Source organism: Sylvia atricapilla, chromosome 1 (assembly GCF_009819655.1).
Source record: "Sylvia atricapilla isolate bSylAtr1 chromosome 1, bSylAtr1.pri, whole genome shotgun sequence".
Taxonomy (NCBI): Eukaryota; Metazoa; Chordata; class Aves; order Passeriformes; family Sylviidae; genus Sylvia; species Sylvia atricapilla.
Window position 1 is genome coordinate 18,905,484 of NC_089140.1, and position 27,620 is coordinate 18,933,103.

Here is a 27,620-nt window from a genome sequence, read left to right on the forward strand (position 1 = left end):
TGGGTGTAACGAAGGGAGAAAGCAATCAAGGCAAGCAGGAAAGCAAACAAAGCGAAGAAAATAGTGTTAATGTTTGACTGGCGCTCAAGGCTTTACAGAAATCACTGTTTTCTCTCTTTCTCCTTTCCTTCCTTTTTTATTTTTATTTAACAAAGCTTTTGACAACAACAGCAGCAAAAATAATAGCTCCCAGAACTAGTATATTTACCCACAGCATGTGGTAACCCTTTTCTGTTGATTTTAAATGAAATTTAAAACAGAAACTGTGTTAGCCCTTGTGAAAACATGAAGCTTGTCAATTTGCCGAGTGTGCATTGTATAATTTGGGCTATTTTTTTCTATTTTTTTATTAAAACATGCTCTTGTTCATGTCCTCTTTATGTTTTTTAATGCATTTTATTAGCTTTTTCAAAGAGCTGCTGATATGAAGTATTCCTCTTATGGTGTTCAGTAATTGGATTTAAGATGAATAATTTTGGATATTCATATTTTTTGCTGAATCTGGTGCTTATTGTTCTAGGGATAAAACTGTTAGAGGCAGAATGTTTTTTCAAAATGCACCTTCTCTGAGATTTTCAGTAACAACCCGAAGAGCCTAGGATTTTCTCCATCTTTCTGTGCTTTAAATTCTGCTTCTGCTTTTAGCAATGACTATTTCAATTTTGCTCTTTGTTTATGCTACATTTCCCTCAATATATATGTGCTCTGACAGGTTTTCTCCTTTTTTTAAGATGTTTTCATATGGCCACAAGGAAATGCTTTAGCTGCAAGTGTCTGCTTCATCATAGGATCCCAGTGATTGAATGATTCAATTTTTGTAGTTTCTTTGTAAATCTGAACAGTGGGTGATGTCATCCACTTCTGAAACTGAACACTCCCTGTGTGAACAGCTTTGAACTACAGATTTGATTTAGGAATGTTGCTGCTAAGCTTCAAAAGATATTGCTCTGTCCAGCTGCAATTCTGACTTTTTATAGGTTTTTTGCAAGGCCAATGAGAAGTTTGTTTATCCAGGCCTTATTTAATTCCAGTTTGGTTTTTCAGGGATGTTGTTGTGTTAAAAGCCTGCAGAATCTGCTCTTTCTTAAGCAGTCTTTAGAGAGCAACCTTCATGCATTTCTTTTAAATTAACCCCCACTATATAATCTCTAAAAAAATAAACAAGCTTAAGACTTTAATGAAGACGGTAAATAAGTAACCATCCTTTTAAGCCCTCATTAAAGTAAAGCTCTTGGTTAATGATGAAATTTGTAGATAAGTGTCCACTAACAACTGTCAATTCTACTCCCACTTGTTTGCTCTTCCACCATCTTAGAGCCAAGACCTCCCCGCTTCTGATGATTTAGAAATCGTATGTGGTATTTTTCTTTCTTGTTTTTATTCAGAACTCTTTCTCTTAGGCATATTTCCTCTTTTTAAACTGTATTCACCCTGTTCAAAAGGATGATAAATACTGTGTGCTTTCCTTCACCATGACTCATCCACGGGCTTGCTCTTCTTTCTTCACTCTCTCCCACTCTGCGCTTCCTTTCAAAAGGGAGAAAGAACCAGAAAAATGTTGATAAAAGAGAGAGTGTACATCTATGTAGCTTTCAAAGCAACAAATCCCCTATGACAGGTCAGTTAAATGACTGCTGTAAGTGCTCTGGAGACACTGCCAGGGTTGTCTCAGATATTACTGCATGTGCTCTGCTTTGCCCCAGAGCGACCCGTGCGATGAGGAGGGGAGCAAAGGCAATGAGCTGAGCAGCCAGAGGAGGCAGCAGGGCCTGGAGCTGTGAGACAGCCCTACTGCAGCCAGAACACTGACAGTCACAGTGGTTGGGGGGCTCCTTTAATTTTGGGACCCTCCTGCACATTGGCATCAGGACATGGGGGCGCCGGGAAGACTCTGTCCTTCAGTGGCAGCAATATGGTCTGACGTGGCACTAAAGAGGATCCAGTACTGGAACCTCTAGATTGAAATGTGTTGCTAAAAATTTTTTTAAATGGTGGCATGAAATGGCTGCAGCTGGAAGATGGCAAGCCAGTTGTGAGGAGAGGACCCTTTGGCACCAGTGCTTTCCCACTTAACATGAATTTCAAGTGCCATGTTGTGCGTTTGGTCTGTGTGTACTGTTTGTGGCCATTCCTTGGCCAGGAGAAGGCAGCCTGAAGTATTTGGATATTTAAAGTCTTATGCTTGGTGTTGTGATGTGGGTAAAGGAGTAAAATACAGTTTTGCTTACCCTGCTGACTTCATCTCTGGCTTTTTGATTGACATATTACTGCACTGCCTGATTTTCATTGGAAGGCAAGTTTTGGATACACCTTTTTAGAGAGAAAAGCCCTCTGATTTATTCTTTCACTGCTTGTACAGAGCATGGATTTGCCTTTGTCTTTGTATTCAGATATATGCTTTTGCACTTGATCCAATGCCAAGGCAAATATCAAACAATATAAACCAGATGAATCTACCAGAAGGCAATAGATACTCTCTTCTACTGTTAGTGCAAAAGATTATGAAGTTCATAATGTGTTCAGATAAAGTTTTTCTTTAAAAGTAACAATATTTTATAGTTTCCTTACTTAGAAAAATTCCCTTAAGTGCTGGAATAATGATGTAGTGCTTGAACATATATGGCTAGTTCCTGTTTGTGTGGCTTAGTTTTGGTTTCTTGTTATCCTGATTAATGAAATAGTGGGCATTGTGGCCAAAGATAATGAGGTTTCATAAGCTAAATGATGTTGAGGGTCTTTTGAGGCAAGGAAGAACCTTAAAGGAAAAAATCCTCTTCCCACAACTAAGGCCGAGAAAAAAAAAAATTGAAGCTTTTTTGAGGTGGCTTAACCACTTTATCAGACATTCATGTGGGAATAGAGAAAAAAGGAGTAGGGAAAAATCCATGTATTTATTTAGTGCAGAGCGTGGTAAATTATAATGGATGTTGCATAGGCTCAGATATCAGGTGTCTGCCTAGCATTCATGAAAGCAGCATAATTCAGACTGAACTTTATTCTCCTCCATTATGCCCAGCTGTTGGAAAGAAGCAGACATATGTGCAGAGTCTCCAGATGTTTGATGATTACTCACAGAGGGAGCAAAGGAGGGAGATATACTATTTGTTCAATTTCATATTTTCACATTCTGAATTCAGTTTTTCAGCATGTTTTATAGAATTTTTGTGATTTATTTACTTTTAATGCCATTGTCTCCATATTTAAGTATTTCTTATTTCCTCTTACATGTGTTGTCATTGCCCCTTTTTCTTTTGAATGAGAAGAAAAGATGGTGAAAGGGATGGCCAGCAGTCATTTAATTATGCTTTCTAGAACTGTAATGAGGTGGGCATTATCCCCAAGAAAGGACTGTACTACAGAGGGATTCCTCAGTGTCTTGTGGGAAGTTTCTGGCAGAGTTAAAAACAGACCTGACAATTCCGGTGGCAATCTAACACAGTGGGAGTGACAGTGGACCTGGTGGTGGGAAGTTTGATTCTGACTCCCCACATTCAAGTGCTTGAAAAATTTACAAGTGACTTGTTTTACAAATAATACAGTTTATTTACCTTAGAATTGTTTTTCATTAAAACCACAATTTTGATGTTAATTATGAATCAAATGATTCTCAGTGAATAGATTATTATTGCTAGTCAAACAGTTCTATTTCATTTGACTACTCATGTGAGTCATATGGTTTTGATTCTGTTTTCTTTTTATACATTCTTCAGCAGCAGGACTCACATATGACCATCTTAGAATTTCAGTAAAATTCAGATACATAAAACTTAATTTGAAACCAACACAAGACAGTAACAGGTGTGGGTAAACTGAGCTTCTTTAAACTTTGCTTAAAGATTTATGAATAAAGCAATTGCATTTAATAAGCTTCTTTGTCGTCTGAATTCTCTGCCTTTTTAAAGTGCTGCATGTTAATATTAGACATGTTTGTTCTGGTGAAAGGTGAAATACAAAGAGAAGTTCAGTAAGGAAATGAGGAGTCATCAGTACAATCCTCTTGACAGTGCTTCCTTCAAGCAAGCTCAGATTGCATCCACCTTGGCAAGTGATGTAAGTTAATTTGCTTTGTATTTTATATGCATTTACATCCTGAATAACCTAATTTGTTCACAAGTAGAATTCCTTTTTTCATCTTATGAATTCATCTGAGCTACAGTCTCTGCTATACAGTGTGCAGCAGGTACAGCATGCTATCCATTTCTTCCTTTGCTTCTGACAGAGAGCCTGAAGAGTTTTTCATGGCCATTTGAGATGAGATTCATCTCAGTTTTGTGTGTCAAAAGGTATGACCCCTTACTATAAACTATTTGCCTTGCATTTGGTCCCTTTTTATTCAGGAAAGAAATAAACAGGTTTATACATCAATTCTTCTCATCTGTTAGAGGTGCCTGTCTTTAGAGGAGCAAAGTACTGTCATTTCTCCAGTGGTTTTAGAAGGAGGTTACATGAACAGTTCAGATTTGGATGTCTGTCATTTAGACTTAATTCTTCTGGTTGATGTTCTCAATGGTATTTCAAAACACAGCAGTCACTAGCTTCAGCAATGGGTGTCTGCTGCTGGAGCCAGCCTGCAGAAAAAAATCTATGTCTAGTGATAGCACTCTTGGGATGAAATATTTAAAAGTCTGTCTAATGCTAAAAATGTGATCTCTTCTTTGAGACTGTGATCCCAGATAGCCAAAAGATAAGCCTTCATTCTGTAGTCCAGCATTTCTGATGTGAGGTACCGTGCAATGGGAACAGGAAAGACTGCCTCTGGAAAGGGTACAGATGATTATCTAATTATTTCCAAAATCTAAATGTGTAGTAAAAAAATCAGTTGAAGCAGTTATTATTATAAGAAATGGGCAAACTGAAGTGACGAACATAATACATATGTGGAAAGGACTACAGGTATTAGTTTAAAAGATCTTTCATCCAAGACAGGTAAGGCATTTAGTTTTCTTCCTGTACAGTTGGATATACAGGTCTCAGAAGAATGGAAAATCCTACTTTTGGCTGATGGGATGTTTCTTTCTGCTGCTTCATTAAGTGATTATCTTTTGCCTTGAGTCACCACATTGATTATATTTGCAGCAAGCAATCTTTATTGGATAAAATATCCAGGAGCACTTCCCTTTAACTGCTATATATCAAATTTTTAATTGGATGGTGTAATTCCTGAAGCAGGGGAAAAAGAATATGAATTAAATGTGTTTAAAATTGAACCAAAGAGACAAAGTATTGAGGAAGATACTCTCGATTTAAGGGGGTGGGAGGTGGGAAGGGGAGGGGAAAGGAAAAAGAAGAAAATTGATTCTAGCCTGAAAAGTCATATGAAGTGTGATTTTGTTGTAAGTGTCCTTTTTTTGGAGGAAAAGTTTGAGTAGTTCCTAAGTACGCACTCAGCAGAATGAGTCCTATATTGTTCTTTCCTTTTCTTTGAAATAACAGTAGATGACCACCATCTAGTGGCTGGGAGAGATTGCTCAGGCAAGCACGTAATGTTTTCCTCTTTCCGAGTGGTCGCACTGTAGTACACAGCTGTGAATTATTTTATTAATCTTTAGTTTGCATAACTTGAATTCTCTTTCCAGGTGAACTACAAGAAAGATTTAGAAAGCCTACATGATCCAGCATCTGATCTACCAAACCTGCTGCAATTTAAACCATGCTTTAAATATCAGCAAAACACAGAGTGATGTAAGTTGCCTTTTTAAGAATGACCTGAAAAATATGTCTAGTAAGGAATGTACTATGTATAGTCATGGTAGGAAACCCATTTTTGCTGTCAAATGTAGTGGGCAATAGTGTTGTAACTGTTGTAGATGAGAAGTGTTGTAGTGAAATAAAACGGGTTTTTATGAAGACATATTTCAGTTATTAGAACAGATAATATACACTGTGAAAGAATACTGTGGAATTCTGGTCAACACAGACTTCTGATGTTAAATGTTTCTTATATATTTGAAACATTGTCTATCTTTTTCTTTTTTCTAAGACCCAAAATACTTATTTCCTTGCAAATCTCATTTTGTCTAAGATCTTGCTTTTATCTGCCAGTCTCTGTACAGAAATGACCATTATGCTAGTCTAATATTGGACTTTTTAAATGAATAGCCTCTGGAGCGTTAGCTTACTTTTGGGCTTCTGTGGCTAAACCTTTTTGCCCTCCTAACTGTCTGAGTCTTCCTACACTGGATCAGATAATAGGCACATGCTCCATTCTGCCATTTAGCAAGACATGCCCCTTGATGGGGCTGGTGGTGTGTTAGAGGATCATGGTGGGGGTTGGAAACAGGAAAGAAGAGCTAGGAAACCCCTGGCTCCTGTGCCATGATAAAGGTCCTTTCCCACTCCAAGAGCATCTAGGCTGAGTGTCTATAGGCTGGTTAGCTGCATTTGTCATCTTTACTCCAGAAAAACACAGCAGGCCTGCAGGAATGCTGTGGGGGAGGCATGAGTGAGTGGTGTTGGAGGGAAGGTTGCTCTACAGTTAACAGGAGTTGAGTGTTTCACAGACAATGAACTCTAATGAGTAGGAGCATAGTGGGTCAGCTTTTGAATCAGTGCCTGCTTATGTCTAAAATAAAATAATCCATCTAGACTTGATTTTTGTGTTATGTTTTGAGAACTGAAGCTTGTTTTTTGTCTCACTCCCTGTGTGAACCAGCATTGACTATCCCCTTTTGTATGACTAATAAATGAGTTGGAGTCTTTTTCTTCCTACATTCTTCATGCAGGTTTTGGCCCAAACCTAGTTTCCTTCTAGAGTATGGTATGATTGCAAGCCTTTTTGCTGATTAAATGAGCACCCTCAGAATCAACTTAATCAGTTTATCATCTTAGCTCTGAGAATATGTCGAAACCTGAACTTTCCCTTAAGGCAGATCATCTTTTACAAACTATATTTCTTTCCTTTGCCCTGGAGGGGTTGATTCATAATGTCCATGTGCTCGTCTTAGGAGTCTAAATACTAAACCTATGATTTTTCCATTGTCCAGATCCTGATGGGTATTTTTATTTGGTACAAGAAGAGAATGTTTTGCTGATCCCTAAGCTCTCCACTGAATATTTGTCTTTTAAAGAAATCCCATTTTCACAGTCCTTCTCAGATTTGACCTCCCCATGCCATCACTTTTATTTAAAAGGTTTACTCTTCTGCCTTTCTCCCTCCTTTTCCAGTACATTCCTTGTGTTCTACGTGTCTCTCCACAGCTCACACCAAATCTGTTTTGTAATCTGCCACCATTGTAAAGAACAGTCTCTCTGACTTCCCCGTGTTAACTGATTTCCAAAGACTGGTCCCATGGTCTGGTGTTTTTTTTTTTTTTTTTTTTAAACACAAAGCAGCTTGCTAATTGCCAGGTTTTGCTGATCCCTGTGGTATACCTTTCTCCATTGAACTTTATGTTTCTCATTATCTTCTACATAACACATCTACATGTCACACCTGCACCAGTGTGACAGATTAAAACCTCTATGGTTAATTAAACTCATAAACTAATATTGTTGATTAAATGAATGGGTTTGCTGATTGACCTAGAATGTGGAAGTGTGTGCAGCTTTATGAAGCACTTATACTGTAATATCAATGCAAGGCTGTTACACAAATCGACTTTCATGGGAATAAATTCCATCAGTTAAGAGGAAAGCTTGATGGACATCTTTGGACATAAATAAATTGATTTTTGACAGGTAAAACTCATCCTGGTTTTATTATTTTGATGAGGAAGAAAATTACAAGGTGGAATTCTCCCTTGTTCCAGTACTTCCTGGTTTCATTTGGGATGGAGTTAATTTTCTTCGTAGTAGCTAGTACAGCAGGGTGTTTTGGATTTAGGATGGAAACAGTGTTGATAACACACTGATGGTTTGGTTGTAGCTGAGCAGTGCTTACACTAAGTCAGGAACTTTTCATCTTCTGACACAGCGCTGCCATTGAGGTGGCTGGTGGTGCATGAGAAGCTGGGAGAGGACACAGCCAGGACAGCTGACCCAAACTGGCCAAAGGGGTATTCCACAACATATGTGTCATTCTCAGTATATAAGCCAGGGGAAAGTGGCCAGGGGTTGCTTCTCATGGACAGGCTGAGCATGGATAGGTTGATGGCGAGTGACTTTTTTCATTTGCATCTCTTGTTTTTTTTTTTCTTGAGCTTTCTCTCTCTTTCTGTTATTTTCCTTTTATTACTGTTGATTATTATAGCTTATTTATATAAACTATTAACTTATTTCAAGCCATAAACTTTCTCACTTTTACCCTTCTGATTCTCTACTCCATCCCACCGTGGTAAAGCCTGTGAGCAGTTTGTGTGGGGCTTAGTTGCTGGATGTGATTAAACCATAACAAATATATATGTTATTCTGGTATGAACTATAGAGACACAAAATTTGACACTTTGATATATGTAGGACAGCTAGTTTAATTGTTTTTTTGCATTTTTAAATCTGTTTCCTGTTATGGACACTTTGAGATACTAATGAAATATAGGCAAAAAAGGGGCAACTTAGATGTATTTCATTTTAATGAACAGTGTGAATAAATAGAACTTAGGAGACTATATCTGGTGCTTGTGGTTTAGATAATATGTATGAAAGTTACAAGTTTAGCTAATTTGATTTTATAGAATTTAAAAAAATTCTTCCATTAGCTGAGGAATGGAGTAAAAGTATGAGATCAGTATCTATAGGTGGAGGTAATTTTCGTGTGTTTCCACTACTAAAGAGATTTTGTTGTGTGACATTACAGTTCTTTCCACTAGGAGGCAAACCCAGACATCATGTGTGTTTCTTTGCACTTCAGGTGTAAATAATAATGTTTATTTTCTATGGAACACAGAAACATCTGGCTTTTAGATTAGCAGGACAGCCATTTTCTCTAGGAATGTAAAAAAAGCTATGTTTATCATATCTCTTTTTTATGGATCACATAATTTTAAATTCACATTTGACAGAAACTCCCCAGTTCATAGGACTAAAATACAGTTTCTTCTATGCTTTTCTTTCATAGTTATTTTAAATAGCATTTAAATTCCAAAAACTTAAAAAAACTGGATTTTTTTCTGTGAAAACATTCTTGGAATTTCTTTATTTCAGTGTGAACATAAGAAATCATTTAAGCAAAGCAGATGTTTCTATCATTTCAGCCCACACACTACAGAACAAATCTCAAAGAAAATGCAGTGCTTCAAAGTCAGGTATTCCAACCACAAACAACCCATCTTGCAAAGAGAAAAATGCAGTGTTTTAATGGTGATTAAGTAATGCACAAAACCATGTGATAAATTTCAGTGATGTACAGTGCATATTCATCAGAGGCACCCCATGAGGAGAGAGGAGAGTGTTTTTGCAGGACCCAAGCCTAATGCAGAAGCCTGTCAGGGAAAGAAATTCAGAAATCACTATTTTAAAGAGACAGAGAAATTAAAATTACATTACTCACTATAAATACAATATTTTGATTTGTAGCTATTTGCTTTCCTTTAAAGCTTGTGCAGACTGTTCCATCAGACCCACACTGACTGATGAGATAAGGAATGTGTTTGCCAGTCTTAATCAAAGAGTATCAATGAATGAGTTCAGAAGGCTTCTCCAGGTTTCCAAAAGTGTCTTTCCTTTGTGAGTTAGCATAAAGGAATAACTTGATGTCTTAACCCCGCGTCCCTCACTGTGATTTTGCTGCCAGCTCCTAAGGTCCCTGGTAGAAGTGAGGGGAATGTTGGTGCAGGACTGGACCCTAGTGGAAGCAGTAGTTTCCTTCTCTTCTCCCTCCCAAGGTATAAACAAAAATGCATTGAGAGTGGTGCTTCTGAGACCTGAAAAAAAGACCTGTGAGGCCTGGCTGTGAAGCAGATTTTGTTGTTGCTACAGTAAATATGTTGTTTTATGGAAATGTAGCAGGGGATCCTATTAAAAGCTACCAACTGTTTAGACATAGGTCATTTGGCCAAATCCATGCAATCAGTTTAAGGATTGTGATTGATCCTCCTTATTCCTGTTGTCTTCAAGTTCACAATTCTAGGTATGAATTGTGTAGAAAAGGAATAAATGACTCCCAAAATATTACCTTATCTAACTGCCCTATATCCCCAATAGGTTAAGTTTGGGAGAAGTTTTCCAAGTCAAAACATCCAAGGAATATGGCTAAGACAGGATTTGTTTCTTGCCAAGGGAAGCAATAAGATCTCATATCCTCTCAGCTGTTAACAGACTTTGTTTTAACTTTCCTAGGTCAAGTACAGAGAAAATTATGAAAAATCTAAAGGCAGATCAATGCTGGAGTTTGTGGATACACCAATGTATCAAGTTTCAAAGGAGGCTCAAAAGATGCAAAGTGAGGTAAGTAAGAGTGTACTTTTTGAGCAAGTAAAATTTAGATCAACAGAGATGTTAACAGACATCTTGTACTCAGTTAAGAAAATGTGCAAGCAGAGAGTAAATTGTGAATATGGTAGAATTATACCAAGTAATTCTCTCTGCTATTCTGTAGCTGAGTTCTTGTGAATTTGTTCTGTTTCTCAAAGGCCATTGGTACTAACAGTACACACACATAATTTAATAGAGAAGAAGCTCAAGAGGTCATAAGATGAGAGATCCATAACTTTTTAAATTTTCACTTGAATTCCATCTTAGAGGAGGGGTGGTTCTTATGTGGTAGCGAGTGAAGCCACAGAACCCACCCTAACCCCATGATTTAACTTAAACATCATCCTGCCTTTCCAGCCGGGAAGCTCATCAAGGAGGAAAGACTGTTCCCAGGCTCCAGGGCAGCACTGCCTGTCCTATATCAGGCCATGTTTTTCTAATTTTTTTTAAAAAAAGCCTTCAAATGATGGAGATTTTGTGACTTCCCAGACAATCTAGTCCAGTGCGTTACCATCCATCCGCAGTGAGATGGATACACTGGTGTCCTCATGCTGCAGTTTGATTCCATTAGTTTTTGCTGTGTCATGGAAAACAGATGATCTCAGCCTCTTGTAGAAAACTTTAATGAGTTTTAACCATTACCTTGTGTGCCATTTGTCTTCTCTTTTCTCTACCAACAAAACTGTTTATAGATCAGGCTCAACATTCTCTTTGGACATACTGTACACGTATTTTGTCTAGATTGTGTCTGTTTGTATACATAAACTAGGTAATGAAATGCATAATGAAGTTGCTATTAGTGTGAAATCTGATTTATGGCAGGGCTCCTTTCTTGGTCTATTTACAATCTCTCTTCTGAAATATGCTTGGAATTGCATATGTATGTACCACTAATTGTTGGTTTTCTACAATAGAAAATGTACCGCAGAGATTTTGAAGAAGGGATCAAGGGAAGACCTTCACTGGATTTAGACAAGACCCCAGAGTTCTTGCATATAAAACAGTCACTAATCTGCTGAAAGAGGTAAAGAAAGGGATTTTTATTTATTTTTTCCATTTTAAGTTGTAATGAGCAATAAACAGCATCACTACAAGCTGCTGAGTGCTGAGTAACTTAAAATTTTCTTGGCAACTACATACAAGTCACTTCACGAGCAAAAATTGCTTCATATCATTTTGTATTCTGAATAGTAGTAAGGAAATCATACAGCTCAGCACACGTGAACCAGACTCTTTTCAGATAGATAAAGGGGTGGAAGGAAGGATTTCCATTGGTGTCCAGATGGTAGTTTTTCCCTTTGAATAATTGTTTCACATTTATGGTAGCCTGTTGTGGTTATACAGATGCCTTGAACTGCATAGAATAACTTATAACTCACTTAATTGAAATAATTATCTATCATACTTGTTATGGATAAAAATAAAGAATACTAAAGTTCTGTAATAGAGCTGTGATATTACATAACTGCTTTAAGTCCATTTTGTTAGAAGGTACAGGTTTCTGTATGCCTGCTGTTTCCTCAAGATTCATGAAATGTTCTTCAGTTGTACGTGTCACTAAAAATTATTTTTTTCCATAACTGAGAATCCTTCTACCCTTAATATCTTTATATTATTATTTACAATTGGTTTCATGTTAGGTTTTGAGTATCCTTTGGCTCTGTGGATTATAGTTATTATTTGACCAAATTTAAAAGAGCTAGAACTGCTAGAAATCCTGTCTTTGAGTCTGGGAGCCAACAATACCTTGCTTGTATTTATGATATTAAGAATAGATTTTTTTTTTTTTTGCTAAGACAAATAAGCCATGTTAGAATTAAAAACCCTTGAACTTTTTTCCTTTCCTTGTTCTTTATACAACTTATTCCAGGCTATGCTAGATTTATATGGTAAAGAAAAAAAATCTTTTAAGGTATTATTTTATTATTCATCATCTAATAAATAATTTATTCTGATAAGCCTGACTGTCAGGTAGGCAAGTCTCAAGCTAGGTCTATTTTGTACAGTGGCATTCTATGGTACATCTCATATATGCCTTCTCACTAGGGAAAAATGCAAATCATGCTGTCATTTCATTCGGTTAATCTTGCTCCTCACTGAGTGCCCAAAGAAGTGAGTACTGTATACATAGTTATATCATGTGCTCTACAGGCTTATCTCTGAAATTTTGATGTAGCTCCCCTCCTTAGTGCTATCTGCATTAAGACATTCTCTAATTCTGACCTCCTCAAGGTTTTTATGCCTTCTTATTGAAGGAGTGAACCATGCCTGTAAGTCAAAGGAGAAGAAAATGAGGAAAATGAAAATTGTATTTACATTAATGCATAACTACATGAATTTCTGATGATTTTATATCCACATTCAAGGAACATATTCCAAACCTAAAGATTACTTAGGTAAAATTAATTGTCTTTCATGATTAGAAAAATTATGTATTTTTTCATAGTCAAGGACATAGCTCAGTGTTTTTCCATAAAGGTTCATAATAAACTTTGAATAGATACTGCATGAAACAAGAAGAAAAACCTGGAGTTAAAAATGAAATTGTTGTTCAATGACTTTTTTTTTTTACCCAAATGTCAGCTAATTCAGCTTATTCTGTTGACATCTCACTTTTGAGAATTCTGCAAATATTTCACATTTTGTAACAATACAAAGTTTCTTCTCTGGGGCCACATCTACAACTCCTTCAGAAGAGATAGATGAATTAATTGTTCTGAGTTATGTAGTTCTAAATTAGAGGAAATTGTTTCCTGTTTGTTGTAGGACATGCTTCTGATGATCAAGAGAAGCATCTTTAAAAATGTCTGGTTTCTTTTTGTTTAAATAAAGAGCTTATAGGGAGTTAAAGGTGCTGCTTATGAAATTTAATATGTAATTAGGAGTATTAATTTATGTCTGTGGAAATCCTTCTGATAAATATTTTGTGCAATGTTCTTCTAATTTTTTTTTTTTGCTTAAAAAGCCTAACCCTCATCTGGAGATGCAAAGAGTAATTAAAAGTCCTTACAAAACCTAGAGATCTTGAACTTCAATAGGCTTACATTAGCTCTCTAGGAGCTGGGAAGAGCAAAATGAACCAATGTCTGTGGGCAGGTTCTAGTGTGCCTTGAATTTTATACTGAACATTTGAGTACTCTGGAGGCTGCACTTGCTGAATGTTGATAGGTCATGCCACTGCAGTGCCTAGGAGGCACAGGAGTGATATGGTAGGAATATTGCTTCTACATTTTAATTTATCAAGAGGTTGTTTTAACAGGTCCTAGTATGTATCCATCCTGATTGGGATGCCATTAAGGGAACTGAGGTAAAATCTGCAGCTTGGCATGTACTGGTCTGCAGAAAGAAAATTCTACTGCACTTAAATATCCATCCAGGGATAGTCAAGGCCCCTAAACAGTGTGCCAGTGCTGTATAGCACACAGTTGGTTTTCCAGAGCACAAAAAAACTAGATGATGACATTAAAATATTTTTTACTTTTTCAACATTGTTCCTTTTGATTTCACGATTTCCAATTCTATTTTAAGTCTGAAATCTGTACTTCAGCTAATTCATATTTCATAGGAATTTCAAGAGACTCTTCAGATGTTTAATAAGTGGCATTTCTTTCAAGATCTTGCACAACATAAGAAGTGGTGAAATCTCTCTCTTTTTTTTTCATCCTTAGAAAGAGTATCGAAAAGATTTGGAAGAAGGGATGAAAGGAAAAGGAATGACAGTGTTTGAAGATACACCAGATTTGATTAGAGTGAAAAATGCAGCTCAGATACTAAATGAGGTATGTTATCCTAATCAAGGTTATTAATATCACAGAAGGTTCACTTTATGTTAAACTCAAAAGATTCCTGGGTTTGGGGTTTTTTTTACATAATCTACAATGAAATATGTAAGTATTGAAACTAAGACTATTTCTGCTTTGCTTGAAAACTATAGTAAAACTCTGGATAAAAAAACAACGCAAGACAGATAATTTAGATTTTCAGGCAAGTAAAAAGTCATTGGACATTGTTAGTGGGGTGAGTAGATCCAGCATTTAGAGCTGTGCTCTGCTGAGGCTTTCACAGCACTTGAGGTCGGGTGGTCTTCCAGACTTCCAGAGTTGTCTCTGGGAAGAAGCAGTGAGGCTGGAGAGTGTAGGGAGGGATGAAGGAAGGCAAAGCTCATGCTGCATTTGGGGAATAATTTCAGAATTATATATATATATATATATATATAACATTAATGTATTTGATATTAATTTTGTATTTATTTATTATATATATGTTTGTTCACACACATACACACACACATGAATTTATGTATCTATGTATGTACACATACATAAAAAACAGAGGGAATGCCGTGGATAGGGCCAATTTGACCACTGTAAAGAAGTGGAGGAATATATAGCTGTAACTCCTGGGATTACCTTTTCCTTGGTGTTTATGCAATACAAAGCTTAGAGGAAATATCTGCCATCCCACCTTTAGCAGAGAGGAATTTAGGGATGATTATTCCTACAGGTTAATTTATAATTCTTGTAAAAAATGTGGTTTGTGAAGTAGAGAGTTGTTTCATAGCATTTATTTCGATATCAGAGTGAGACAGAGATGGAAGACTGAAAATTTTTTTGCTGATGTTTTTGTAAGTGGTCAAACCATTGTATTGAGTACAAACATATGCTCCTTTTTCTTTCTAATGTTCAATCTAAAATAATTAACAAACAAGAAAAGTAAGGGCCATTTGAAAGTTATATGTATTATATGTATTTACTTTGAAAAATAAGAGTTTTCCACAGGCAGAGATGAACTTGATTAGAAAAACAGATGATTATTACTATAGTAGTAGAAATAGCATTGGCTGAGACTATTTTTTTAACAAAAACCCCCTACAACTATTGTATACAATATTTCCATATTACTTTTGAATATACTTTGCTGATGAGCAAGGAACATATCCTTGCTTGGATAAGCTGAAGATGAAATATTAATTTTGTTTTCACGTTATTGGTTATTTATAATTTATGTTGTGAGGAAAAAGCAGCAATCACGGAGAGGACTGCCACTTGCCTAATGGCAATGGCTCAGGAAGGACCTATTAAATGAATAAATTACAACTTCCTGATCTGGAAGTTCACTAGAAGCAATTCTGTATGGTATTAAATTTCTATCATGTAGTCTTGTCGTAAATAAAATATGTTCTTAAAAGTAAAATGTGTTCCAATTAGACTGGCACCAAGGTCCAACTTATTACACATGTTCTACAGCGCTAAACTTCTCCTTTACTTTAGAGGAAAACTGTAGCAAGCTGCATGGGCTGATTTCCTCCCAATCTCTGCCACATTAAAAATTCATTGAAAGAGGTTTGTACATTCATTGAATGTCTTCTAAAAGTTTTCCTCCTGTAGTTTGTTATGTGTTTTTTTTCTGACAACGGCTTACCATGAGTCTTGAGAACTGTGACTCTTGAAAGTTTTAATTGACCGTAAATGCTAGATTTGAGTCTCTTGTCCAAAAAATCTACTAGTAGCTTTCTGAATTTTGTGAATATCATGTATAAATTCTGTCTTCACAGAGGCAATACAAGAAAGACTTGGAAACTGAAATTAAAGGGAAAGGCATGGAAGTTGGGCCAGATACACCTGAGATAAGACGAGCCAAGAAAGCTTCTGAAATTGCAAGCATGGTCCAGTACTGCTCCTGGGGCAAGCTTTCCATTTGACAGAAGGCAAAAATTATTGAGAATTCCAGATGGTGACCAATCTAGGCAGTACTGAAAACACAGATTTCTCTAAATAGCTAATCCATTTAACTGCGAAGAGTCGGGCAGTTGCATAATCGGTGTAAGGGGGGAAGTTAAGACTTCCCTGAGCTTAGACCTTCCTATCACTTTTGCAGGTTGTACTTGTTCCTCATGAGCCATGCCTGCCCTGGGGTGTGTTTGGTCACTCTGGGCCCTGCTGCTTTTAGGTCTAAATAGCTACTTATTTAGGTAGGGCCAAATGATAAAGAGAGTTAGAGAGATGCTAAAGCATTATGACCTCAGTCTTGCAAAGCACAGCAGAGGGAGAAATTCTCATGTGTCTGACTGTGGCTGCCAAAACTGCAGTGACAGGTAGATGTGAAAGGCTACATCAGATTTGAAGTGAGCAGTCTGTTAAAACAGATTTTTAACCCATCAGCAACTACAGGCATTGCATGGATAGGTTCTAGAAAACTAGTGCTGTGGAATCATTAGTTATTTGGTGGTTATTAGTTATATGCTGGTCAGTGAAATCAGACAGATTAAATTGGGAAAAAATAAAGAATTTGTCTGTCAGCTGTGAGTATTTCCAATGCCATTCTTTTCAGAAAGAATACAAGAAAGACTTGGAGAATGAAATTAAAGGAAAGGGAATGGAAGTGAGTACAGATACCCTTGATATACAACGAGCCAAAAAAGCTTCTGAAATTGCCAGCCAGGTGAGTACAGAATTAATTGCTTTAAGAATGATTTGAAAGTAAAACACAATGAGATGTTAGAAACATAAACCCCTCTTGAACATTCTTAAGCTGAGAAAAGCAAGCAGTGCACAATAAAAAAATATTACATTGAATAAACTGAAGAATTTATTTTATAGTGTGACCAATGCTATCAGAATAGCTTTGAAGATAGCATGTACAGCGATTTGTAGTATTAGTTACGTTGCGTTGTTTTTTATGTTTTTAACCTTTATTTTTTTCTTCAAAAAGAATATAAAAAAGATCTGGGAAATGAAATTATAGGAAAAGGGATGCAAGTTGGTCGATATATTCCAGAAATACAGTGGGTCAAAAGGGCTTCAGAAATAACAAGCCAGGTAGACATAGTCAAAAGCTGAATGTTTTAGTTCTGTGTAACAATGACTGCTTGACATACTCTGCTCAAAATACTTCTTCTCTAGCTCTTTAGAGGCTTTCATAGCCATACTTAATTAATTTACATGTAGTAAAATGTCTTAACTGCCTGAATCTTATTTGTATTTAGGCCTGTTACACCATGTAAATTGTATTTAATTATTTATATCTACCTGTAGTTCTTTTCACATTGCCTACTAATTTATGTTACATTACATACATCTCTGACCATGAGGGGAAAATATATATGAAGATACATTATGTAAGAAGATATGTATATATGAGGATATTATATATATATTTGTATTATATGCATTTTATTGTGGGGGCAGACAAGGGTAACAGTACCATGGCAGAAGAGAGGTTTAAGTAAACACTGGACAGGAATCAGGAGGCTCCTCACAGCAATAAGCATCTTTTATGCAGTTTGGATATCTTTAGCCAAAAAAGCATAGACATGCAAAAATTACTTTTTCAGAAATGTACAAAGATGAAGCAGAGAAGATGCTCTGTAACTATTCTGCTGTCCCAGACACCCCTGAGATGGAGAGGTAAGAAGTACTCAGAAAAACATCAGTTCAGTGAGTAATAGTCCTCCTCTTTTTCTTGTAACTTTTCAGATATTTTTTAGTTTTAATTGGCTCTCTTGTGCCTCAGCGTAAAATAGGGAACTTATGAGTACAAGTCCTTTGAACTATTTCCATAATTTTCCTGGCAAAAAACTATATCACTCATTTCTTTCAGTTAAAAAATAATACCCAGCCTTTTCTAGGTGTGGACACTGTTATTTTGAATTTCTAAACCATTTATACCACCTTGCCAAGCCACAGTTATTTTTAAATGAAGTTTTTTTTTTTTTTTCCTTTTCCATCAAGCCCCAGGAAGTACTTTAATTTAAAATGTGAAAAAAAAAATCTAAGGCTTCTTACTATACATATAAGATTTTTCATCTGTTTCCTATCATATGTACTGAGCATCAAGACTAGGGTATAAAATTAGAACAGATCAGATTTCACAAATATTTATATATATAATGATTTTATATTACACAGGGTATATTTTTAAATTTTATGCTAGATTTAAGTTTCAGTCTATCCCTATATATTTAATTAGGAGCTTAGATTCTAAAATTGCCCAGTTTGGGATGTATTAAGTTCCACTTCCTTTTTGAGCCCCATTAATGCTGCTGTTGTAATTCTGCCTTTGCTTGTAATATAACAGAGAAGAAGAGTAAATCTAGCCTCCAGAACAAAAGGCCAGTTGTGGCTGCTTTTTATGGCAGGCTGAGTATAGTAATAAACCAGATGATTTGAGAGAAAGGAGTATAAGACACTTAAGTATTTTTAGTATTCTCTGACATACAAGTTCTTTAAACTTAGATATCCTCAGCTTCTCCAGCTCTCAGAAGGAACAGAGTAAAGTCAGTTAGTTTCTCCCAGAGGTGTTTGCCTGCAGCTCCCCTGTACAGCTGAGGCTTCTGCAGGGGCTTAAGAAACGAGTGGGGAGAGCAGGGGAGATACCTCTCTGAGCCTGCTCCAGGCTGTGCTCAGTCCTGTTATCTCTCCAGCCATCACCTGCCCTTTTTCTTCCTTTGAATGAGGACAGCTGAATGCTGCATCTTTTGAGAGGGAGCTCTTGACTGGCCCACTGGCCCAGTTTTCCTTCCTGTCATCTGTTGGCTCCTGGTCCAGAGTGGTGCTCTGCAGCATGATGTGATGGTTATCACCATTCTCATGTCACTGCTGTCCTAGCAGGCTAGACTGACACTCCCTGGAACTGAGGGATGCAAGCTAGCTCCTGTGATCTGCTTTCATCCCTGTTCCAGCTTTTGATAACTTCTGGTGAAGTCCTCAAGTAGGTCAGTGGCTCTGGCAGTGTGGACTCACTAACAGTGGGGTACCAGGTTTAATTAAGATAATTATCACCACTTAATCTGGCCTTCACAAGGCTCTGACACATCTGAACCTCTTGCAGCCCTGCAGGCCAGCCTGAGCTTTCAGTGCCAAGGCTGATAATTATCCTCTTTGTTAGTGTTCCAGACAATAAGAAATAAAGTTCTTTTCATCTTTGAGGTGTATTCCAGCTGGTGGATGGGGTCCGCCACTTGGGACCCAGAGAGCCACAGCCACCCCAAAGGATGTCTCGCTAGAAACAGCTCCTTGGGGGGTCAGGGCGCTCCTCAGCTGGACAGAGGGGCTTCTCAGCATCAGGCAGAGCAATGATTTTTCAGCTCAGTGATTTCAGCTTTCAGTGATTTCAGCTCAGTGCTCTTAGTTCATGCCCTTGTGAGTTAGCCCCTCTTTTAGCCGGCCGTGGTGAGAGAGAGAGAGGTCTCGTATGGAATTTCCGCAGGTGGCACTTTATTGAGGAGGGTACCAGCGAAGGGTCCAGGGACGAGGAACCTCTGCCGACCAGAGGAAACCCAGGGGTTTTTATGGACACCAGGTGGGAGGAAAAGGGTACAGAACCAATCAATTGTAACAGATCTACATAAAATCCCGAGGGGGCTGTGGGTCTCCGGACAGGTCACCGTGGCTAGGAGGTTTGCCTTTGTCTTAGGGGCTCTGGGTGAAGTTGCAAAATTCTTCCTTAACTCCTCAGCTTGGCTCTCTCCAGGACAAAGCAGCCGGGGCTCCGCCCCACCCCACAGAGGTGGTTTGTATTTGCTTTCTTTTGTGATTGTCCTTTTGGAAGAACTGGGTCTTCCAAATGTAGGAGAGCAGTTTAGAGTAGAGATGAAACTACCTTTTTTCTTCCTTCTTTATGTTTTTATTTTTCATGCTTCTGTGCCATATAGACGATAAAGGTAAGTTACTACTGAGTGAAGATAGAGCTGTAAGCAGCCCAAATAGAATAAAAACCCGAATGACCCCTAATAGTCTTCTGATTTTTGGATTTTGTCTCAAGTATTTTTCTGCCTTAAGGGACAAAAAATAACAACTGGCTCTGCAGATAAGATCATTGCTGCTTTTAGCTCACTAGCTCATTTGGCAGATGATTTATAAAAGGATATTTACTTCACAGTCATCTCTTTCCTAGAAAAATTCCTGTCTCCAACATATTTTACCAATCCTTCCTTGGTAGAGGAGAAAATTATATTGTAGTCCAGTTTACAATATAAGTCTTTCTAACTGACATCGTGCAGAAGAATTTTGAAGTTCTTACTCATAAAACTGTCTCTGTTATCCCATGGTAAACAAAATTCTAGATTGTTAAAGGTTTTTCTGAATATTTAAAAAATTAGTTGCAGACTTTCACCTTTCTCTAGAATATTAGGCAGTAGTATACACCCCAGGCTATGGAGGACTTTAAGGAAGTAGGAAGAATTATTCAAGAATGATATTTTTATTGTTCAGGTTTGTGATAGGGAAACTTCAATAAATCTTGATTTAAGAAAGGCAGAAATACTAAATGGTAAAGATTAATTTTATTAACTCCAGGATCAGACTTGTTTTTTTTACACTAACTGACTGGAAATACTACTAGAGTGGCAACAGCTGTGTCACCAAAATACTGAAAATCAAGTAAAACTTCTTTAGGACTTTTGCAGCATGAACTGGTGCTCCATGGTTATTTAAATTGGAACCATGCTTGGAATTTGTGGAGCAGTTATGTTCTGTCCATTCATACTTCAAATGATTGATTCTACTGATGTGCTTTGTGTTTATCCTTTACTGAAACAATTGAAATAGAGAGAATTGTATAAACAGAAGTGTATCTCTGTTTTAGAAACAGTGCTCCGTTTTCTGGCTTGAACCTAGGAGTCAAAAATTGCATGACTTGGATTGTAGCACTGGTTGTTATGGTTATTTTTCCATGAATATTTCAATTTTCTAGTTTGTTAACTTAGAAATAATGGTAATGTCTGTTCACTTCTCACAATATTTTAAGGTCTGAAGACTACAGAAACAAAATCAAATCTTGCATGTACATGCACCTTCAATTACATTGAAATTAATGAAGTTACTCAAGCATAAAGTTGTATTTGTAGACTTTATAGATTATTATATAAATTTAATATTTTTTTTCCCAAATTTAAATATGTCATTGCAATACTTAAAATACGGAGGTCAGTTTGAAGGATGAGAATGTATTTTCTGGGTTACAGCTGAAAGCAAACAATGTTATCATAGTGTATTGATAATTAGTCTTATTTATGAAAATTAAAGTATTTTCTTTCTTAGCAAGATTTATAGTCAGACCAATTTGGAACTTGGAAAGTTGCCTAGCCTTTTATGAGAACTAGTATTTGCATTGCTAACAGTCTCATAATTATCTTTTCTTTTGGGGAAATGAAGGTGTTTTATAAGAAGGAAGTAGGAGCTGGCACAGCTGTAAAAGATACTCCAGAGATTGAAAGAGTAAAGAAAAATCAACAGAATATTAGTTCGGTAAGTGCTATTACATAAATTATTTTTATGTGTGTAAAGGTGGGCCAATTTTTTTTTCATCTTTTTTACTAAGAAATTCTTCATTTTCATATCACACATCACATTCAAATAGTTGTCCACTGGATTTTGGATATAGGGCCTCTATTCTAGCACAGCTAGAACTCCCTCTACTGTGTCCAAAGGTAGGGATTCTAATTGAAGCATTAAGAAAAACGAAGAAAATATTTTAACTAAATATTTGAGGAAAGTGTTTTATCTCTCAAGAGTGAGAAATATGAGATGCATTCCCCGTATGACAGGCGGAACAGCAATTGTATTTGCAGGTTAGGAAAATATCATGTGACAAAAAAGAAAGTCTGTAACGTTCTGTTTGTATTATATCTGTATGTATACATACCACTGCATGCATTGCATAGGACCTGACACAGTTTGCACTTCAGTATGAGAAAAACCATGGCCAGACTTCACCTGTGTGAAGAGGTGGAGAGTTGGTGCCTCTTGACATGCTGGTGACAAGTTGATCTGTGTCTTTGATGAGATTAGTTCTGAATTGATGTTATTTATCTAAGGATGCCCAATGTCTTTGGCACTTAAATAGGCAAATCAAAATAAAATATAAAAATTACTGTTTTCTACAAATATAACATTATCTTCTGAGAAATATGTGGCAAAATTTGGAAAAAATCTGAAAATTGACTGCCGAGTGGCAAAACCCTTGTAACTGCATTGTTCACTTCTTTGTTATATTTGGTGGGGATTCCTCTGGGGCATTTTTTATGTTTTGTGACATGACTTTTCTGATTATTAAGTGGTTTTTTTTTTTTTTTTTTTTTTTTTTTTTTTAGTGAAGTTTGAAAATAATGTATAGACCATGATACTATGTTGTCTTTAAATATTAGTTAAAATATGGATCAGGGACTCTGGACATGTTTTCTCATAGAATTTCATTGTCTAGTGAATAGTGTTGAACCCTTATTTTCCACCAAAGTAAGGTCAGTAAAGAATTTCCAAAAATTTTGAAAAGCTCACATTTTCCTTGGAATGTTTTTCTGCTCTATCCATTACTTTCATCTTGTCATTTTGAGTCACTGGCAAGGTGTCCTGTGTCCTAAATCCTGAAATAGTTGGATAGTGAATAGTTGAAAACCTGCTGATTGGGCAGCTGTTGATTTCTTGATTGAGGGTGAGGGGCTTTGTTTTTTTTTGTTTGTTTGGGTTTTTTGTTATTACACTGCTTTTAAATTTCCAGTTACCACAGAAATTTATTTCAAGAGAAGTCACACAGAAAGGAGAAGTCTTACTCTAATGTTTTTTTTTCCAATACATTTCACAGTGAAGTGGAAAACAGTGTGCACTGTTGTGCTGTTTTAGAAATCCTAAATAGTGCTGAAGAGGGGAAAATGAAAGGTTTGATCAGTATGCTAGTAACACATTTGACAAAAATGTACCAAGAGAAGTACAGAATGCATTAGTGGTGTAGTGGTACGATGTAAGTAGCATGGCCTTTACCTTGCTAGCCTTTGTGTAGAGTTAATATTTTACAAAGGTATTTTATTACATGTGGTGTACTTGAAATTACTTTAGTCTTGTATAATATTTATTAGAGGTGTAGCATGCCAAATTTAAGGCAGTGTACAAGAATGTTTCAAATTGCATGCCAGTGAGAGGGAAATTATATTATGCAGTAAGAGGGAAATTGTATTGTGTAATTTACAGGAGTCCCAAAGGAAGGGTAAATTACACCAATTTTGAACCCATTAGATTTAAATATTTTACACGTATTTTTGAATTTAGCCAGAAGAACTTGGGACAGCCTTAAAACTATTTTCTGGCTTAAATGGAACTAGAATGTGGAATGGGAAAGAAATTTGCAGTGAAACACCAGGGCACCCAAAATAACACTTACAGTACAACCAACCACACAAGAAAGTCCATTGAATCATGTTCTGGAAGTGATCAGATTCTTCCAGATTACATGTGTAGGAGACAAACATCAGAATAGTGTTTTCAAAGCTGGGTGGTGACAGCCAAGGAGGTTGAGCTCATCTCACCTGTTGTGATGATTGGTTTGGAAAAAGACAAGATCTTACAGAAGTTTCAAAGCAAGTCACAGACCCGTGGACTGTAGGCTGAATCTGAACTGAGAAGCTACAAATAACAGAACTTTTAAAAAACTTGTTTATGTTGAAGGGCAGGCAGGGATGAGCACAGCACTGGGAAGGAAAGGCACTTGGGAGAAGATTTTATTTGTATTTTTGTTAGTGTGTAATCTGTGAGGAAACCCTGTGGTATGTCAGTCAATACCACAAAGATGGGGTCTTATTAAAATTCAAGTAACAGACATTTTGAAGCATTTTAAGGACAAGTAGCACTGCCAATTCTTAAACTTACCTAATAGTCACTATTAAAAGACCCTTTTTTCTAGTGCTTTAGTATTTTTGCCAGTCTTAAACTGTCTGGACTGAAATTTTCCATTCCTGGTCTGTACTTTGGGCTGGTTTGGTTTTTTTTTCTTTATAAATTTCAGTCAAAGCAGCTTCCCAAGTATGAGCTTAGAGAAAAACAAGTTGTTTTGTCTGTGCTGTGAAACTGGGCATTTTCCAGAAGTACCATGTCTTGAAAGGAGAGTTGAAAATTAAATGTTGGGAAAAAAAACAGTAAATATCTGACAGCACCTGTAAAGGCAACAACAATCCAGACAACTACATCCTCACCTGTGCGTCTGCACGCATTTTTAGAGAGCTTCAATGAGACTTTGGAGCCATCCACCCTTCTAGGAACACCTAAAAGGCTGGTTTCTGAAATGCACTGGTAGACTCCATAGCTAGTTAATAGTGAGACCAAGTCATTGTCAAAGTGGCATGGATCTCCAAGTACTATATGCAGCATCTCAGTTATGGTGAAAATAGTCATAATCCCGTGTGATGTATATCCCACTGTAAGAGTTTTAGTACACTAGAATTGTTATAAACACACTCTGCTGTGTTGCATGAAACAAGATACATTAGAGACCCTAGCAGACTGTTTTAGAAATTAAACATAAACTGTTGCTTATGGTGTTTGTAGATGTGGTCTAGTAGTGCAGTATGTGTAAGGGAGAGAATATAAAGTGACAGATATATTTTAGTGCCTCTCTTTAGTGTCTCTCTCTTCTTTAAATTGATAATATTTTTGTAATATCTGTTGTGCAGATTAAATACAAAGAAGAAATTCGACGTGCAACAACAATTTCTGATCCACCTGAACTAAGGAGAGTTAAGGAAAACCAGAAGAATATTAGCAATGTGTGCCCCCATTTTCATTTCTTGCACACTTCTCTCTACTGTATTAGATGTGTTTGTGTCTTGGTGAATATGTCTGTGGTGGTTGTGCTACTTTCTGTTTGTCCACAAAGACCAATTTAATCAATTAGTGGTAAAATGATAACTCCTTAGCCTTGCACTCTGATTCATAGCAATGAGAGTGAAGTATTCCTATTGAAATAACAATTGTCTGTGTTTGAATAGAAGAACTGCCTGACGGTGAGTACTAAGTATTGTGTGGAAGGATGGGATTGATTATTAAGGAATGGTACTTTCCATCCAAGTGCAATGTGAACTTTAGTGATGTCTGGCACACTTAAGTATTTCTGTTACTTGGAAATCTCTGTTGTAACATCTGACATGTTTGCTAGGTTCAGTACAAAGAACAGCTCTGCAAAGCTACACCTATGAGCATCACCCCTGAGATGGAAAGAGTCAAGAGGAATCAAGAGAATGTCAGCATGGGAAGTTGCTATCCTTTAATACTTTGTGTAATTTTTGGGTACAGAAGATGAATACAAAGTTCTCCTTTCTGAAAGTGTGCCTTTCCTTTAGTCAGGGGAAACTAATGTATTGTTATGTGTTGGAATTCAAGCAATGGAATTACTCGAAAACCTTCTTTTAGGAAGCAATTGTGAAAAGGCTTTGCTTGTTTTGGGAAATGGCAGGTGAAGTGTCATATTCTATTGAAGAAATGGCTGCAATGCTTTGAGATGTTATTCTCTTCCTTGGATATTTGCAGAAAATCTTGACCAATTTCTTTTCTTTATTTTTTAACAGAATATGTTTCCAGTTTTATTTTTCTTTGCTTTGTAAAAAATTAGCTACAGTTGTGCTCAAACTTCTGCTCTCTCACCTGTTTCCTTCTAGTTCCTCAGTAACCTTCCTCTCAGAATTTAATATTTAATGGATGATATAACCATTTGCAGGAGCATAGAGAAGAAGGCAAGGACTGGAGCATGCTACTGCCTTCCTGCACTGATGAATTGTACCCTGTTCATGAGTCCATGAGAGACCAGGCACTCTCCTCACTGAGAGCTGCCATCTGCAGCCATGGTTCATGGGTCCACAGAGAGCTACAGTATTGCCCTAGGGTGCTTTCTGCTGCATTCACCAAAATAATTTTGAGCCACAATTTTCAGGAATTCTGTCCCTCTAACTCAAGCCTCTGTATTATTGTTGATACATCTAGCTTTCCGTAAATGTATTCTGTTCTAAAAACTATTTTCCCAAGTGATTCAAGCCAGTCTGTATAGTTTTTCTGCTCACACTGTTGTTTACTTTTCACCAGTTTTTGTGTTGTGCAAATTTCACTGGAGAAGTTTAAATTCTTTTCAAGTCATTGGAATAACTTTGAGTGAAGTTTCTTTAACTTCAGCCATCTCTAGAAACATTAATTCTTGAATAATCGTTTTACCTTTATGAAAGTTAATTTGCAAGTTTAATCCATTTGAAAGCTTACCATGGTTTTTGCAAGACATTAATTTTTCAGTTGGAATACGTTGATGTGGACAGACCAAAATTGTGTTGTGCTGAAAGACAGTTGCTTAAGCAATAGATTTGTCTCTGCAGAATTGTGAGCATAATGTATCTGCACAGTTCACCTTATCACTTAAGCCCAAGAGCTTGCTTTTGTATGGAAGCATTGATTTTGTATAAAAAATATGTTAGTTGGTGTGAATTAGTTGCCAGAATCTGTTACTAAATATTTACTATATCTGACTTCCAGCATGTGGGATCAGAGTTAACATTAGATTTCTTGGTCTGTCAATGCCACATCCTGTCCCCTAGATCCTGATCCAGCCTTGAGTGTGTATTTGGTTAATGCTTTGTGTTTGGTTACAAAGTTATAAAGGGGATATTCCTACAGTGCATTTAAATAAATGCATGGTGAAATTGGGCTGGATTCAATTGGCAGTTGTCTGATGTACTGTACCCTTGGTGTTTAATCACCTTTGAATATGTAGTATATAAATTTAGAACATAGATGGAGACCTTATGGTATTTTTGGGTCTTGACAAATATATATTTACACTGGACCTTTCTGAAATTCGGTTTTTATGTGCTCTGCTTGCCTTTACTGCATTATATGTGGCTTAACCCCATTCCAAATACAAGTAATTTCTCTGTAGAGCCAGTCTGGTAAATGACAAGGTATTGTGTGCATATATGGGTATATATTCACAGAAATGCATTAAGGTACAGCCTGTACAGGAAAAAATTCAAGGTTATCTTTCAATAATCAAGTTTTATAAACTTTAATAAACTTCAGATGCATTTTAGCTTTTCAGTTGTTTTCTGGATGACCTTTGAAGTCATGCATTTTTAAATAAAACAAGGAGATATTGCTATACCTGAAATGGTATGAATATATATTTTATTCTGTTAAATAATAGGTTCACTACAGAGAACAGCCTGGCAAAGCAACTGCTGTGAGTGTCACTCCTGAGATAGAGAGAGTCAGGAAGAATCAAGATAATATCAGCTCGGCAAGTTGTTTGAATCTTTTTGTCATTCAGATTTTTAGTCACTGTAGAAATACAAATATGGATATGCTTTTCCTTTTACATTTTCTCTGTCAAAGATGTTCCACTGCATCCTTCACTGAAGAGATAATTGGGTTTATTCTTTGAGGACATGGACTGCATATATGTGCAGCAAAAATATTCAGAGTTGTCTGAATTATTCTTGCAATAAGTGGTTGTATTGGTGTCAATAATTTTCA

General features: G+C 36.7%; 3 protein-coding genes across 4 annotated transcripts in view; all 3 read left to right on the plus strand.

The window, feature by feature from the left end:
• Positions 1-11,366, plus strand: part of LOC136375410 (nebulette-like) — a 39,044-nt gene extending 27,678 nt beyond the window's left edge. The window contains 5 exon segments of the mRNA XM_066340929.1: positions 3,943-4,050; positions 5,577-5,639; positions 5,641-5,682; positions 10,213-10,320; positions 11,262-11,366. Of these exon segments, the coding sequence (XP_066197026.1) occupies positions 3,943-4,050; positions 5,577-5,639; positions 5,641-5,682; positions 10,213-10,320; positions 11,262-11,366 (426 nt within the window).
• Positions 1-27,620, plus strand: part of LOC136359609 (LIM zinc-binding domain-containing Nebulette) — a 249,893-nt gene that overhangs the window by 185,159 nt on the left and 37,114 nt on the right. The window lies entirely within an intron of this gene.
• On the plus strand, positions 12,612-27,564 carry LOC136375419 (nebulette-like). The gene is given in 10 exon segments (XM_066340940.1): positions 12,612-12,617; positions 14,016-14,126; positions 15,902-16,012; positions 16,678-16,788; positions 17,644-17,752; positions 17,755-17,783; positions 21,501-21,593; positions 24,785-24,877; positions 25,267-25,358; positions 27,291-27,564. Coding segments are annotated over 10 exon segments (993 nt in total). The 3' UTR covers positions 27,529-27,564.